This window comes from Schistocerca piceifrons, chromosome 2 (assembly GCF_021461385.2).
Source record: "Schistocerca piceifrons isolate TAMUIC-IGC-003096 chromosome 2, iqSchPice1.1, whole genome shotgun sequence".
NCBI lineage: Eukaryota > Metazoa > Arthropoda > Insecta > Orthoptera > Acrididae > Schistocerca > Schistocerca piceifrons.
This window is the reverse complement of record NC_060139.1, coordinates 832,888,446-832,906,173: the sequence shown is the minus strand read 5'-3', so window position 1 is coordinate 832,906,173 and position 17,728 is coordinate 832,888,446. Positions and strand designations below refer to the sequence as shown.

General features: G+C 39.5%; 1 protein-coding gene across 1 annotated transcript in view; it reads right to left on the bottom strand.

The window, feature by feature from the left end:
* The window catches only part of LOC124774951 (mediator of RNA polymerase II transcription subunit 12), a 365,571-nt gene that overhangs the window by 17,300 nt on the left and 330,543 nt on the right, over positions 1-17,728 (bottom strand). Inside the window, exon 39 of the mRNA XM_047249660.1 lies at positions 7,529-7,824. Coding sequence (XP_047105616.1) covers positions 7,529-7,824 — 296 coding nt within the window. The remainder of the gene's footprint in view (positions 1-7,528; positions 7,825-17,728) is intronic.

Here is a 17,728-nt window from a genome sequence, read left to right as displayed (position 1 = left end):
GAAGCTTCGATGGAAACCTTTTGCTACAAGATGAGCTTTATAAGAAACAACATTACCTTTTTCATCCCTTTTTTGCCTAAAAACCCACTTTGTGTCAATAACATCACACTCATTTGGCTTATGTACACCATTCCATGTGTTGTTTTCTTCCAGGGCTTTCAGCTCTCTTGCTATGGCATCTTTCCAATTTTTAGCTTCACTACAAGACACTGCTTCAGCATAGGCACTGGGGTCTTTATTATTCACTGCTGTCAACAGGCCCAGCTAATAATCCTCCAAGTAATCATGTGTTGAATTTTCCTCCTGGGTATGTCTTCTTGTCATCAAAAACTGCATCTTTTTCTGCATCCTCAAAAGACATGTCTCTGTCTTCACTGATTTCTTGTTCTTCTCCGGGCCGATTTGCATTTTGCCCCATCACTCCAGTCCTCATTTCATCTTTCTGTTTCTCTGAATCTGAAGCTTTATCTATGTTCTCTTCATCACAACAAATAGTATCTGATTCTTTTACATGAAGATCAGTTTTCTTCTCCCTTCGGGTACTGCTGGTGCCAAGAAAACTACATCTCGACGCACCTCAGTCCTCTTTGTGGAAGGTATAAATATTCTGTACCATTCACATCATTATCATAACCCATAAACATACTATCTTGTTTTTGGGGTCTAGTTTCAGACTCTTTTCTTTTGATACAAGGACAGGCACACAAGTTCCAAATATTTTCAAATATGCTACGGGTAATTCTCTGCCATTGAAAGCTTCAAAAGGAATTTTATCTTCTACAGGACTTGGACCAGTTCAATTTAGTACATAAGCCACTGTGTTGACTGCTCGAGCACAGAAATGTTTGGCTATTCCTAAAATCACTGAACGAGCAGCTTCAACCAAGGTGCACATTTCCCTTTCGGCTCTACTATTTTGCTATGGTATGCACACAACACTTCTTAGATGGATTATGCCATTCTCACTCAAAAATCTACCAAGTCAGTATTCATAAACTCCACTCCATTATCACTCAGTTTTTGTAGTGAAAGACCTAATCAAATCTTTAACTTCATTCTTCTGTTTCATTACGAATACTTTATGATAACCAGAATAGTCATCCTTCAAAAGCAAAAAATATCTTGCTCCTCCATGCAAATGCACCTCCATGGGTCTACGGATATCTGCATGAACCAGCATGGCATTAGCTCTTGACGAACTGACAGGGAAGGGCAAGCGATGTTGTTTACCTGCCAAACATTCTTCACAGGTGAAAAACTTGTCAATGAAGCTCACTCCTTCATGTGACATAAACTCTTTCCCATGCATAATGCTCTGATCACAAAATTTTGGTTGTCGTTTTGAAACCAATATTCGTTGGTCACTTCCATTTCCAGGAAAGATATTTGAAAACACAGCATATCAGGAACAGTAGAGTGACATGCAAGCTCTTGAATTTTGTAACTTTACCAGCAATAAATACATTTATGGAACCTTACTATGAGGAAACACAAAAATCGGTGTCACTGCAGATGAATGGCAATCAAACAGCTACACAATTATTGAATCTCTTTTCAGAATCATACCTGTGAAAGTATAAACACACATACATATCAAAAGAAAGATTTATTACTGGTGTATATACACTGATGGAAAAAAAATCACAACACCAAAAAATAATTAATGTTCTACATTAATGAAACATCAGAAACTCTTTTGTCTAGGTAACATATTTAAGTATGGATATAATGGAGGGAAACATTCCACGTGGGAAAAATATATCTAAAAACAAAGATGATGTGACTTACCAAACGAAAGTGCTGGCAGGTCGATAGACATACAAACAAACACAAACATACACACAAAATTCAAGCTTTCGCAACCAACGGTTGCTTCATCAGGAAAGAGGGAAGGAGAGGGAAAGACGAAAGGATGTGGGTTTTAAGGGAGAGGGTAAGGAGTCATTCCAATCCCAGGAGGGGAAAGACTTACCTTAGGGGGAAAAAAGGACAGGTATACACTCACATACACACCCATATCCAACCGCACATACACAGACACAAGCAGACATTTGTAAAGGCCATATTTAAGTGATTAACATTGCCAGATGTTGGTGCCAGGTGTCAGTTTGTGGGATAGAGTTCCTTACCTGTTGCATTTGGTTGTTCAAGAAAAGGACAGTTAATGCTATTTGGGGATGATCTGGAGTCGTCATCTGACAATGTCCCTTATGTGCACGAGTGGAGGCAGATCTGGTAATTGAGCAGGCCAAGGCGACATGTCAACACTCTGCAGAGCATTTTGGGTTATAACAGCAGTACGTGGGTGAGTATTATCCTGTTGGAAAAAAACCCTCGAATGCTGGTCATGAATGGTGGCACAACAGGTTGAATCACCAGACTGGTGACAAATTTGCAGTCAGGGTGCAGGGATAACCACAAGAGTGCTCCTGCTGTCATACAAATCACATCCCACACCATAATTTCAGGTGTAGGTCCAGTGTATCTAGCGCATAGACAGGTTGGTTGGAGGACCTCCTCCTAACCAACACAGCCATAACTGGCACTGAACTTACAATAGAACACAAGACAGACCTCCACCCTGCCCTCCAACATGCTCTCGCTTGACATCACAAACGATGGTGGTTTGAGGTCAGTTTTATGCATGGTACAGGGAGTCTAGCTTGAAGCTGCTCTTGAAGTAACCCATTTGTAACAGTTCATTGTGTCACTGTCATGCCAACTGCTGCTCAAACTCTGGCAGCAGATGCAGTACAATATGCTGTAGCCACACACCAAACACAGTGGTCTTCACTCTCGGTAGTGCCATGTGGCTGTCCAGAGCCCAGTCTTCTTGCGGCCATACATTCTCATGACCACCACTGCCAGCAATCATGTACAGTGGCTATATTACTGCCAAGTCTTTCTGCAATATCACAAAAGGAACATTCAGTTTCTCGTAACCCTATTACACGACCTTGTTCAAACTCAATAAGGAGTTGATAATGGTGTCTTTGTCTCCTTAAAGGCACTGCTGACTAACATCAACTCACCATGTCCAGTCACAAAGGTAACTAACACTGATGACTGTTACAGTGTGTATTTAAAAAACAGACATGATATGCATCTTCACAGTGGTGCTAATAGTGTCACTCTTAATCGACTCGCATGAAATTTAAACAGAAACCATCTTTCAGATGCAGAAACACGTCTGCCAAGTGTCATTTATGTCACACAACTCCTTCTTGGTGCTGCAATTTTTTCCATTAGTTATTTATGCCACATTCAATGCACACAGTCCAAGAAACACAAAGACAAGTACAGCAATATAAACCATTTCAGGGGACCACACCCTGCCTATCTAACCCGTGTTAATTTAGGCAAGTATATGACCCATTTCTGAAAAAAAACTATTTGATGCAGGACCTTAAAATTTTTACTATATGTTACATGGTGCTAACAGAGTCAATTGTACTAAAATCTACTTTAACCATTTTATAGTTTTTAAGGAATTCTTTTTTTAAATTTACTAACAAAAAATATAAAGTTTTTTCTGCAGAAAATATTTTTTTTGTGAACTTCCTAATGGGGGCTTTTTATGTTATGCAGAGTCTCTGAAAATTTCATTCATTCATCTATGATAGTTTCTGATATAATGGGGCATATGTACTGAAAATTTTAGTCTGTGGGAAATTGACTTTAAAGAAAAAACTTTTGAAATTTGTTACTTACAGTTAATTAAAAGTGTCCTGCTGCATATGATGGTCCTTCTTTGGCCTCTAGCAGGTCTTCCAGATTCTTTTTCACCTTCCTGGATGTTTGTCTTGCTTTCTTGGCCATATTAGATGCAGACCTGCCTGCATCGGTTATCCTCATTTTATCACAATGTTGCAGCCCAGTAATCATATTTTCACCAGGATTAATTCCCAACTTTTCCAGTACCCAACACTTTCCAATATTACCACAATTGAATGTAATAACAGCATCATGAACTCCTAGTTTCATTGTATGCATGCCTACAAATACAGTTTTAGGAAGGCAGTTCCAAATTATGCAGTTGAAACATTCATTTGGGTTCTGTGTCTCCCTACGGAGACATTTCCTTAGAAGGTCAGGATGAGCCAAGTGTCTGAAAAGAGGTTTAATTGCTGTAATAACAGCAGCAGGAAGAGAATGCTGATGAGAGTAAGATTCTCCAGTTGCCTGAGCCCTATTGTATTTGCACCACGAATTTTCTTCTGATGGACACAATCCATGACATGGCTTAACATCAGTAGAGGACTTATGGAAGAAAATGGCCCAAACATCTCTCTTCATTGCCTCCAGATTTTCTTTATTTCTCCTAATTGCCTGCCCATAGTATAACTGCAAGTTTTCTATTTCAGTTTTAGTTAACTGACCCTGTGCAGTCAACAATTTTCCATCATCTATTTTTTTCCTCTCATATCAGCCTTGTTCCCAAACGTTTTTGAACATGGCCTACACATTCTATTTTGCTAATAATGGCATCTCCATGTGGCTTAGAGTTCACCACATTGTTGTATGCCTTACTGTCACCATCGCCAAAATATTTGGTGTACCATGTGCTTCCTGTTTCTACAGAGCGATGAAATATTTGTTGTACTCCATGAACTTCCTCTAAAATTAGCCACACAGTTGTGTTCTTTATGTTCATCGACTTTACAACATTTGCAATATTTAGACATTATCTCCACATCTAACACTTTAGCGGTGTCTACACTCGTGACAGTTGCTACTCCAGTCAAAGAAGTATGTCCTCTTTTCCGCCAACTTCCATCAAGTGCAACTGCAACATCTGAACATCCATCATTTTCTTCCACTGCTTCCCTAGCAGCCAGTTTCATGCATTCCTCACTGACCTCACATACAGCTTTCTCTAATATTGCAGTCAGTTTTTCAAATTTATTTGGTGGTTGATGTAAGTTCATCACTGAACAAAGTGTTCTCCATGCAGCCATGCCCTTGCCAGTGGATCGTAAGGCATAAACTAATCTAGTATTGATTTCATAAAGGCCACTTGCATCTGGTTTTGAAGAACCCATAAATGAAATCACAGCTGAGCATTTAGTGCAAATTAAATCCAAAGCAATTGCTAGGCCTCTTCTCCCACTGGCACTCTCACAAATTTTCACACTCTGTGCCTCACCACATTGTCTACATTGCACAAATTTAGAAATTACATCTGATAATATTCTCAAATTTATAACAACATTACTGCACCCCTTGTCACTTACAGTAAATTCATTGTAACTCTATTGAAATGGTGAGAACTTTTTTGATGATGCACTTGTTGAATAATTACAATTAGAAACATAATTGCCAGGTGACATAACATCTTGTACAGAAAGCTTTCTAAACTAGTTTCCTCTAAATTGTCGTTTCTTGAAAATGGCTTTACGTTTCATTATCTTCAATAAACACAACAAAACACACACAAACAAGCACTGCAAATGTAAGCATAACAACTACTCGCAATCACACATGAACAAAACTGACCGTGTGTTTGAAAGCGTGTTGCTTACAAACAGCAGAAACAAAAGAATACCGACTGTTGCATTCCAAAGATAGCCAACACACTCGGGAGTAAAAAAGAAAATCCCTAACGTGCAATGTAGGTGATATAAAGATCTAAAATATATGCAGAAAAGTGGGCGCGGCACATAAACACACTTGGTAGGAAAATGCTAAAAAAAATTTTTTTTCAGCAAAATCCTTTTCAGAGTACTTAAATAAAACCTTAATCTATTGAAATATGATGAAAACTGAAAATCAATTTTTTTCGACCTGAACCACGGTGTGACCCCCTCAACTGTATGACGAAAATTATAAAAGTTACAATGTATCTAATCAGACAGGCAATAGCCAATAAAATTAACGTCACAGCTGCTAAACTCATGAAGCTAAAGAGCAACGAAATACCTTAAATTGAAGATCTCAACAAGATTAACTATGTATTGCAGAATCAAATCAAATGGTAGTACGGTTTGAACATGTGATTCGGAATTATACTATGACAAGCCTCAAACACTCCACTTACACAGCAGAGACAATAATACACATACCAGGCAACCATATGATTTACATACTCCCAGTTTGTACATTAAAAGCTTCTCTGTACAAATAGAGAGAGAGAGTATGAAAGCATTCTTGTCCAGCAGACCTAGGTCAGTTATTCACGTGCAGTCATAGGCAACAGAACTATATGACTTTTGTTTCATGATCTGGAATCTAATCCTGGGCCATGGCATGCTGCACTGCTATGGTGGTAGACTATTCCATGTAGCGGGACTTAAGAGACAGAATGATGATCAGCTGACATGCAGTTTAAGCACTACCTCGTATTATTGTTTTGAATGAGGTGGTGTGCTTTATAAAGTTATGTGCTGATTCCACATTCTGGATCTTTGATATTTATTAATTTGGGGCATGGGTCATCAATGTTAATATTTCGCGAAGTACACCACTGACTGAATTTTACTTACTGCATTCCAATACTTTTATTAAATAGTACTGAACTTTTCTATGAAATCACAACTAGACATCATGGTGCAATTGCACACAATTGCTGGACAGTAATTTGCTGAGTTTATGAACCAAACCCCCTTTCCCAATTCCTGACATAAAATAACAAAGCTAAATAACATTTTTATCAGTGGTGTAAACTCACAGCACTAAGCTGGTGGTGATCTTCTTCCGAGGGAACTTGTCTGCAGACTGATTCCCAACTCTGCATCCATAATAGCACTTTGTGATACAAGGATCCCAGTAGCTAGAGGAGGAGACAACAGGAGCCCTTTATAATGAAGCAAAACATGATTACTGAGTAATGTCATACACCTGGGGAGATACAAAAGGACCTTTAAGATGATATATGCACAGAAACGAATCTTGTATAGCCACCTCCAATAGTGCCAAACTGCTTAGAGGGGAGCTCCCTGCTTCTCTGTTATTGCAGAGCAGCACTGCTCATTCCAGCACAAGACAGGCTTTCTTCTACAATGTTCCAAAGTTTTCAGTGTTGATGGCTCGGCAACCTAGTGGAGTAAACTTTCAACAGGTTCTGCACAAGCTTTATGACTGTATTGCTATTCAAATGCAACCAGTTGGTTGTGAACAGCCCCAATTTCCTTACTCAGGATACATTTGGGCAGTCTGCTTTCAGGTTATGCTCTTTCAGGAAGGCTGCCAGATTGGCAAGTGATTTCTAAAGAGTATGTCCTCCATCACTTTCCATCAAACAGTATTTGTGAGAGAATGAGAGTGGAAGGTGGTACCAACTGTGCATGTGAGCATATCTGTATGTACGTGTTCACGCAAGCACTTAAGTGTGTATTAAAAGTAGAAAGAAGATCAGTCAAGGCTCAGAATCTAATGAGTTTGTACAACCTTTAATAAGTGTGCTTATGCGCCACAAATGATTCATCTGCAAGAGAATTTTCGCTTTTTGTCATTTTGGTATATTCTTCTCAACCTGGAATTTTCATCACTACTGTAAAGCCAGTATATACGATTTTCATATGATGCATACCTGCAGATAAGGAGGGCGTGCATTTGGTTGCCCAAGAGCTCTCTGTTGTTGTGCAGCGAGGGCACTCTGTGGACCAGTCATGTAATCGGCAGCAGTGCGCTGCCCAGCTATCATAGACTGTGGAGGTTGTTGCTGGGCCTGTTGCGGCTGTTGTGGTTGCTGCTGCTGCTGTGTTACAAAGCCTCCACCCTGGAATCCTGCCATCATTCCTTGTGGCTGCTGGCCCATCAACTGCTGCTGAGTCACCATTTGAGGAGCACCTTGTCCAGCATAGCCACCATATCCTTGATTCATGCCTGTAATCAGAAGTATGACAGTTTACAAGTATGTTCATTAGGGTTGGTAGGGAAGTGTAGGAAAAAAAATCAACAAAGCTCTTCTGCTAAATATCATACTGTCACCAGTTCACATAAGTTCTGACACGTGACAAGAAATCTGTCTGGTAAGGGGCTGCCACGACTCAGCTGCAACACCAAGTGGCAATGCATCACTTGTAAACAACTGTACCAACTGTAAATCAGCTGAAGTGATAAATGGGAATCATCTTGTTGAATATTCAGCATATAATACAGCTTTGAATTTTCATGTTGACTCTGAAAAACTATAGGACTGCCGCTTACTCATGTATATTTCAAAGCAAATGAACACAATGAGAGCAGCTGCCTTAGCAGATAGTGGTAGGGAGGGGGTAGGCAAGGACAAATGTGGAGAGGAAGGGGTAATGACATAACCCACTTCCCCTCCTCCTCTTTCTCCCTCCCCCTTTCCCACCCCTCTCCCTTTATCTCCTCCCTACCTACCTCTCTCATCTCCATATTCCTCTCCTTTCTTCCCCTCCCGTCCCCCCTCTCCCACTCTCTACCTCTGATATGCTCTCTAACTCAGATATGCTCCATATACTCCATTCCTTCTGTCTTGTTACGCAACCACCGAATCATCTGTTGAAAGACCTACCTCAGACTATCCCGCTGCCTCCTTCTTGCGTCGCGTGCCCTTCCCTACACCTTCTCACCTCCATCTGCCCAAGCAACTGCAATTGATAATCGACAGTCAGTCTCACCAAGGCTATGGTTGTGTGCGTTTAGGTGTCTGTGGGGTTGTGTGTCTGTGTGAAAGTGTGTACTTCCACTAGTAAAAGAGCAATAGCTTAAAAGTCAGTATAAATACTGTTCACTGTTGTGAGTTTGTGTGTGCCACCCATCAGTCAGCTATAGTGAGGGGTTGTCTTTCGTTTATTTTATGTAGTAAGTAAATATATCACTTACTTCTATCAATGGAATGAATAAAGATAATCACTCATAACATAATTGATGCACTGATTAGTGGACAGACTTATAAACAATATTTGGTACTTAGCTTTATGGAAACGTCCTCCTTTAGAGCTATAAAACAGGATTTTTCCTAAATCTAAGGGCCAAATCTGGTTTCGGAACCTGTTTACTACTCAACACATCAACTATACACTGAGTCGTTATCCATAATCCTGTTGTTTGTATTCCACCTGGGATGTTGCAGTACGGCATCAGTATCATGTACTTCTTTGTAGTGTACACCGGTCAAATAATTCTGACATTTTATTAGAATAAATCTGATTCATGGAAGTGAACATTATGTTAAAATGGTGGTGTGTTTACACAGATGCTAGGATAACATCTCAAGCTTAGCACAGTACTGATGGTGAAAGTGAGGTTATGAGATACTGTCAGTCAATGTCAGAATATAGCAGCAGCATTAAGGAACTAGCTATAATAGTAGAGTTTATTGATGACCAAAGAAAAATTAATAATTATTGTTTCTGAAAAAGTTATATGGTAAATTTTCACACAGCTGAAATGTGTCGACAAGACAAAAACTTTTATTAGCTTGTGAAAATACATACACATAAAAACACATCAAAGTGTCAAACAATGTAAAAAGAACAGTATTTTTCTCTTTTAACATAGCTAAATTTTCTCCATTAAAAATGATATATGGAGTAATCAAAAAGTTTCCATTCAAAGGCCGTACATTCCAGAATTGGTATTCCAATCAGATAAAAAAGCTTTAAGAATTAAGGTAATCATCCAACTAAGGTGCCGTATCCCACTATGTGAAGAGGTCCATTACTGCCTGCTGTGTATCCCAGTGTGACTGGAATCGTCAACCCTTCAAGGCCTTTGTTAAGGAACTGAATGTGTGATAATCACATAGAGAGAGATCAGGACTACAGGGTGGGTGCTCAAATGTCTCCCACTTGAGTTGGCATAACTTCTGAGTGACAACATTTGTGATATGGGGATTTGTGTGATCATAAACCAGCAGCACAGAACTTGGTGCACCTTCCACAATGGTGGTTTCCGACAGACATGCAGCCCCATACAAATTTTTTCTTCTCTAATGAATGGCTACTGGTGTTTGTCCTTCGGCAACTAAGATTTATTTATTTCATTTCATGTTCCATAGATCCTTGTAGCGAGTGAACCGCAAGGATATGGAATGTGTCAGATTCTACATAGTTCAAATATAACTTGTATAAATACAGTAGAAAGATACAATGTAAATAAAAATAAACTAAACCATAGCAGAATCAACTATCTGAAAATTGTGTTTCACATGTTAAGGATGAGTAATATATTTATGATATGGAATGTGTCAGATTGTACACAGCTGAAATATATCTTACATAAATAAAAAGATACAATGTAAATCCCCCCCCATGAACCATGGACCTTGCCGTTGGTGGGGAGGCTTGCGTGCCTCAACGATACAGATTGCCGTACCATAGGTGCAACCACAACGGAGGGGTATCTGTTGAGAGGCCAGACAAAAGTGTGGTTCCTGAAGAGGGGCAGCAGCCTTTTCAGTAGTTGCAGGGGCAACAGTCTGGATGATTGACTGATCTGGCCTTGTAACATTAACCAAAACGGCCTTGCTGTTGTGGTACTGCGAATGGCTGAAAGCAAGGGGAAACTACAGCTGTAATTTTTCCCGAGGGCATGCAGCTTTACTGAATGGTTAAATGATGATGGCGTCCTCTTGGGTAAAATAGTCCACAGGTAAAATAGGCCCCCATTCGGATCTCCGGGCGGGGACTACTCAGGAGGACGTCGTTATCAGGAGAAAGAAAACTAGCATTCTACGGATCGGAGCGTGGAATGTCAGATCCCTTAATCGGGCAGGTAGTTTAGAAAATTTAAAAAGGGACATGGATAGGTTAAAGTTAGATATAGTGGGAATTAGTGAAGTTCGGTGGCAGGAGGAACAAGACTTCTGGTCAGGTGAATACAGGGTTATAAATACAAAATCAAATAGGGGTAATGCAGGAGTAGGTTTAATAATGAATAAAAAAATAGGAGTGCGGGTAAGCTACTACAAACAGCATAATGAACGTATTATAGTGGCCAAGACAGACACGAAGCCCATGCCTACTACAGTAGTACAAGTTTATATGCCAACTAGCTCTGCAGATGACGAAGAAATTGAAGAAATGTGTGATGAGATAAAAGAAATTATTCAGGTAGTGAAGGGAGACGAAAATTTAATAGTCATGGGTGACTGGAAATCGACAGTAGGAAAAGGGAGAGAAGGAAAGATAGTAGGTGAATATGGATTGGGGCTAAGAAATAAAAGAGGAAGCCGTCTGGTAGAATTTTGCACAGAGCATAACTTAATCATAGCTAACACTTGGTTCAAGAATCATAAAAGAAGGTTGTATACATGGAAGAATCCTGGAGATACTAAAAGGTATCAGATAGATTATATAATGGTAAGACAGAGATTTAGGAACGAGGTTTTAAATTGTAGGACATTTCCAAGGGCAGATGTGGACTCTGACCACAATCTATTGGTTATGAACTGTAGATTAAAACTGAAGAAACTGCAAAAAGGTGGGAATTTAAGGAGATGAGACCTGGATAAACTGAAAGAACCAGAGGTTGTACAGAGTTTGAAGGAGTGCGTAAGGGAACAATTGACAGGAATGGGGGTAAGAAATACAGTAGAAGACAAATAGGTAGCTCTGAAGGATGAAGTAGTGAAGGCAGCAGAGGATCAAGTAGGTAAAAAGACGAGGGCTAGTAGAAATCTTTGGGTAACAGAAGAAATATTGAATTTAATTGATGACAGGAGAAAATATAAAAATGCAGTAAATGAAGCAGGCAAAAAGGAATACAAACGTCTCAAAAATGAGATCGACAGGAAGCGCAAAATGGCTAAGCAGGCATGGCTAGAGGACAAATGTAAGGATGTAGAGGCTTATCTCACTAGGGGTAAGATATATACAGCCTACAGGAAAATTAAAGAGACCTTTGGAGAAAAGAGAGCCACTTGTATGAACATCAAGAGCTCAGATGGAAACCCAGTTCTAAGCAGAGAGGGGAAAGCAGAAAGGTGGAAGGAGTATATAGAGGGTTTATACAAGGGCGATGTACTTGAGGACAATATTATGGAAATGGAGGAGGAAGTAGATGAAGACGAAATGGGAAATAAGATACTGCGTGAAGAGTTTGACAGAGCACTGAAAGACCTGAGTCGAAACAAGGCCCTGGGAGTAGACAACATTCCATTAGAACTACTGACGGCCGTGGGAGAGCCAGTCATGACAAAACTCTACCATCTGGTGAGCAAGATGTACGAGACAGGTGAAATACCCTCAGACTTCAGGAAGAATATAATAATTCCAATCCCAAAGAAAGCAGGTGTTGACAGATGTGAAAATTACTGAACTATCAGTTTAATAAGTCATGGCTGCAAAATACTAACGCGAATTATTTACAGACAAATGGAAAAACTGGTAGAAGCCAACCTCGGGGAAGATCAGTTTGGATTCCGTAGAAATGTTGGAACATGTGAGGCAATACTGACCTTACGACTTATCTTAGAAGGAAGACTAAGGAAAGGCAAACCTACGTTTCTAGCATTTGTAGACTTAGAGAAAGCTTTTGACAATGTTGACTGGAATACTCTTTTTCAAATTCTAAATGTGGCAGGGGTAAAATACAGGGAGCGAAAGGCTATTTACAATTTGTACAGAAAGCAGATGGCAGTTATAAGAGTCGAGGGGCATGAAAGGGAAGCAGTGGTTGGGAAGGGAGTGAGACAGGGTTGTAGCCTATCCCCAATGTTATTCAATCTGTATATTGAGCAAGCAGTAAAGGAAACAGAAGAAAAATTTGGAGTAGGTATTAAAATCCAGGGAGAAGAAATAAAAACTTTGAGGTTTGCCGATGACATTGTAATTCTGTCAGAGACAGCAAAGGACTTGGAAGAGCAGTTGAACGGAATGGACAGTGTCTTGAAAGGAGGATATAAGATGAACATCAACAAAAGCAAAACGAGGATAATGGAATGTAGTCGAATTAAGTCGGGTGATGCTGAGGGAATTAGATTAGGAAATGAGGCACTTAAAGTAGTAAAGGAGTTTTGCTATTTGGGGAGCAAAATAACTGATGATGGTCGAAGTAGAGAGGATATAAAATGTAGACGGCAATGGCAAGGAAAGCGTTTCTGAAGAAGAGAAATTTTTTAACATCGAGTATAGATTTAAGTGTCAGGAAGTCATTTCTGAAAGTATTTGTATGGAGTGTAGCCATGTATGGAAGTGAAACATGGACAATAAATAGGTTGGACAAGAAGAGAATAGAAGCTTTTGAAATGTGGTGCTACAGAAGAATGTTGAAGATTAGGTGGTAGATCACATAACTAATGAGGAGGTATTGAATAGTATTGGGGAGAAGAGAAGTTTGTGGCACAACTTGACTAGAAGAAGGGATCGGTTCGTAGGACATGTCCTGCGGCATCAAGGGATCACAAATTTAGCATTGGAGGGCAGTGTGGAGGGTAAAAATCATAGAGGGAGACCAAGAGATGAATACAATAAGCAGATTCAGAAGGATGTAGGTTGCAGTAGGTACTGGGAGATGCACAGGATAGATTAGCATGGAGAGCTGCATCAAACCAGTCTCAGGACTGAAGACCACAACAACAACAACAACAACAATGTAAACAAGATATCAGCTAAACAACAGCACATTCAATTAAAAGAACATTTTTGTTTCACATGTTAAGGATGTGTAATATATACAGGAGTCAAGATAAACTAAATATTCCAAAGGAAATACAGGAATACCAATAAATAACTGTCATGTGCCTATGATAGTACTCAAAATAAAATTAATTATACTAAGTTTACAACACTTACAAATTTATAGATTATACACATTTTCTTTCACATATTCATCAACTGTATAAAAAGATTTCTCTATCAGGTACTCTTTAAGAGTTTGTTTGAATGCTGGCAATCTTTTATGAAGGCATTTGATGTGTGGTGGGAGAGCATTAAACAGCTTAATGCTGGAGTAATAAGCTCCTTTTTGAACCATAGTGAGGCTTTTCAGTTCAATTTGCAGACTGTTATTGGTTCTTGTGTTATAATCATGAAATTGGCTGTTATCTTTGTCGATAGAAGGGTTTTTACAAAAGAAAGTCAAGAAGGAAAAGATATATTATGAGGAGGTGGTAAGGATCAAAAATTGTCTTTGCGAGAGGTTTGTTCCCCCAGAATATAATAGCACATGACATTAATGAATGAAAATAGCTGAAGTACAAAGCCTTAATGTTGTCTACTTCAGCCCCTGAAGCAATAATCCATAGTGCAAATATTGCTGAGCTAAGTGTTTTATAAAGATGAAGGATGTGTGCTGACCAGTTACATTTGCTGTCTATATACGCACCCAGGAATTTTGTAACTTCAGCTTTTTGTATTTCTTGACCTCTACACTTAATGTTAATTTCTTCCAGATTTCTTTCTGGAGTATGGAATCTCATATAAAGGATTTTATCTGTGTTGAGTGAGAGACCATTTGAAGAAAACCAGTTTACAATATCATTGAAAACTTTATTCGTAGTTTGTTCAAGATTGTTGTCTGTAAAATCGTCAATTATAATTGTAGTGTCATCTGCAAAAAGAGTAAATTTATTGTTTGTATCAGAACAAAGTCGGAGATCATTAATGAAGATGAGAAATAGCAGTGGCCCCAAAACAGAGCCTTGTGGCACACCACAACTTACTGAGCCCCACTCAGATGAGGCAGGTTCTCTGGATGAGCCATTCAGCATTACAGTCTGCTTTTGGTCCTTTAGGTATGATTGGAGCCACAAACCAACGGTACCACCCAAACCATAATATTCTGCCTTTTTCAAAAGGATTAGATGGTTTACATAATCAAAGGCTTTTGAGAGGTCACAAAAAATACCTCCTGGAGACATTTTTTGTTCATGGCTTCCAGAATTTGATTGGTGAAACAGGATACTGCTGGTTCTGTAGAAAGACCAGCATGAAATCCAAACTGACTCTCATTTAGGATATTGTGAAAGCTAGGAAGATTGACAATGAACCTGCGCATGAGTTTTTCAAGAATTTTTGAAAAAATGGTTAAGAGGGAGATTGGGCGATAGTTTGTAACATTGTTTTTCTCACCTTTTCTAAAGAGTGGTATCACTACAGCTAGTTTTAGCCATTTAGGGACTATTCCTTCTTGCAGAGATGTATTGAAATGGTGCATAAGACTGGACTTATATATTTACAGCAATATTTCACTACTTTACAGGAAATATTGTCCATACCACAGACTTTATTTTTTAATGAAGTAATAATTCTTTCAATCTCGTTTACTGTAACATGAGGTAAGGATAATTGTGGGGGTCTATTACTGATAGCTTTCTGTAGAAGAGCCAATGACTCGTCCCCAGAAACTTTACAGCCTGTCTTCTCTGCTGTTGACAAAGAGTGCCTGTTGAAGATTTCTGTAACCATTTCGGGTTTCTTTACAACATTGGTACCTGTTCCCCGTTTTTTTGCCAGTTTCCCGCTTTATTACATTCCAAATTGTTTTTATTTTGTTGTCAGACTTATCAATTTCAGACTTAATGCACATATTTTTTGACTTATTTATTACCTTCTTTAAGATGCTACAGTAAAGTTTGTAGTGGTGACATTGCTTTGGATCATTACAAGTTCTGAGGGAATAATAAAGCATCCTCATTGCTCTGCAGGATGTTTTTATTCCTGCAGTGATCCATGACTTATTGACAGTGCTTACATGACTGTTTCTAATTTTTTTTATTTTTTATTTTTTTTTTTTTGGGAAATGTGGCTTCAAAGATAGCCATAAATTCATTCAGAAATGTATTATACTTTTTGTTCACATCTGTTTCATTGAAAACTGGACTCCAGTCTATCTCTTGCAGGCTGGTGTTGAAAATTTGGAGGGTTTCACCATTTATTATCCTAAAAGATTTCCAAGAATTTTCAGAACTGTTGCACAGATTGATGTCAGTGAGAGTAAGCAATTTATCAGCATGATCAGAAAGGCCAAGAATTGGATGTACACTGATATTGTTGACTCTTGACTTATCTATAAATACACTACTGGCCATTAAAATTGCTACACCACGAAGATGACGTGCTACAGACGCGAAATTTAACAGACAGGAAGACGATACTGTGCTATGCAAATGATTAGCTTTTCAGAGCATTCACACAAGGTTGGCCCCGATTTATCATACACAAACAGCAACCAAACTGCGTTGCTTGGTGAAACGTTGTTGTGATGCCTCTTGTAAGGAGGAGAAATGCGTACCATCACGTTTCCGACTTTGTTAAAGGTCAGATTGTAGCCAATCGCGATTGCGGTTTACCATACCGCGACATTGCTGCTCGCGTTGGTCGAGATCCAATGACTGTTAGCAGAATATGGAAGTGGTGGGTTAAGGAGGGTAATACGGAATGCCGTGCTGGATCCCAATGGCCTCATATCACTAGCAGTCGAGATGACAGGCATCTTATCCGCATGTCTGTAAAGGATCGTGTAGCCACATCTCGATCTCTGAGTCAACAGATGGGGACGTTTGCAAGACAACAACCATCTGCACGAACAATTTGACGAAGTTTGCAGCAGCATGGGCTATCAGCTCGGAGACCATGGCTACAGTTACCCTTGACGCTGCATCACAGACAGGAGCGCCTGCAATGGTGTACTCAATGACAAACCTGGGTGCACGAATGGCAAAACGTCATTTTTTCGGATGAATCCAGGTTCTGTTCACAGCATCATGATGGTCGCATCTGTGTTTGGTGACATCGCGGTGAACCCACATTGGAAGCGTGTATTCATCATCGCCATAGTGGCATATCACCCAGTGTGATGGTATGGGGTGCCACTGGTTACATGTCTCAGTCACCTCTTGTTCGTATTGACAGCACTTTGAACAGTGGACGTTACATTTCAGATGTGTTACGACCCGTGCCCCTACCCTTCATTCGATCCCTGCGAAACCCTACATTTCAGCAGGATAATGCACGACCGCATGTTGCAGGTTCTGTAAGGGTCTTCTTGACACAGAAAATGTTCGACTGCTGCCCTGGCCAGCACATTCTCCAGATCTCTCACCAATTGAAAACGTCTGGTCAATGGTGGCCGAGCAACTGGCTCATCACAATACGCCAGCCACTACTCTTGAAGAACTGTGGTATCGTGTTGAAGCTGCATGGGCAGCTGTACCTGTACACGCCATCCCAGCTCTGTTTGACTCAATGACCAGGTGTATCAAGGCTGTTATTATGGCCAGAGGTGGTTGTTCTGGGTACTGATTTCTCGGGATCTATGCACCCACATTGCGTGAAAATGTAATCTCATGTCAGTTCTAGTATAATATATTTGTCCAATGAATACCCGTTTATCACCTGCATTTCTTCTTGGTGGAGCAATTTTAATGGCCAGAAGTGTATTTTGTCAATCAGACTTTGACAGTACTCGGTAGCTCTAGTTGGAAAATTTACAACTGTCATCAGATTATAAGAATCAAATAGATGTTTTAGATCTGCTTTACCATTGTTTTCATTTAGGAAATCTACATTGAAATCATTTGTAATTATTAGATCCTTGGATTCTGAGTTCACTTGTGATAAGACAGAATCTAACTGCCTCAGGAACACCTTTATGTTTCCTGAGGGAGCTCTGTATAGTGCTAACACTACAACTGTATGGTCACTTACAGTAATTTCTTTGCCACATATTTCAATATCTTGTTGAATATAGTGACTCTTTAAATTCAATGTTCAATATGATATGTTATTTTTTAAGTAAATTACTACTCCATTCTTCATGATAGATCTACAGTATGTGTTGCTAGACAGTAACCACTGAGCTGCAACATTTCAAC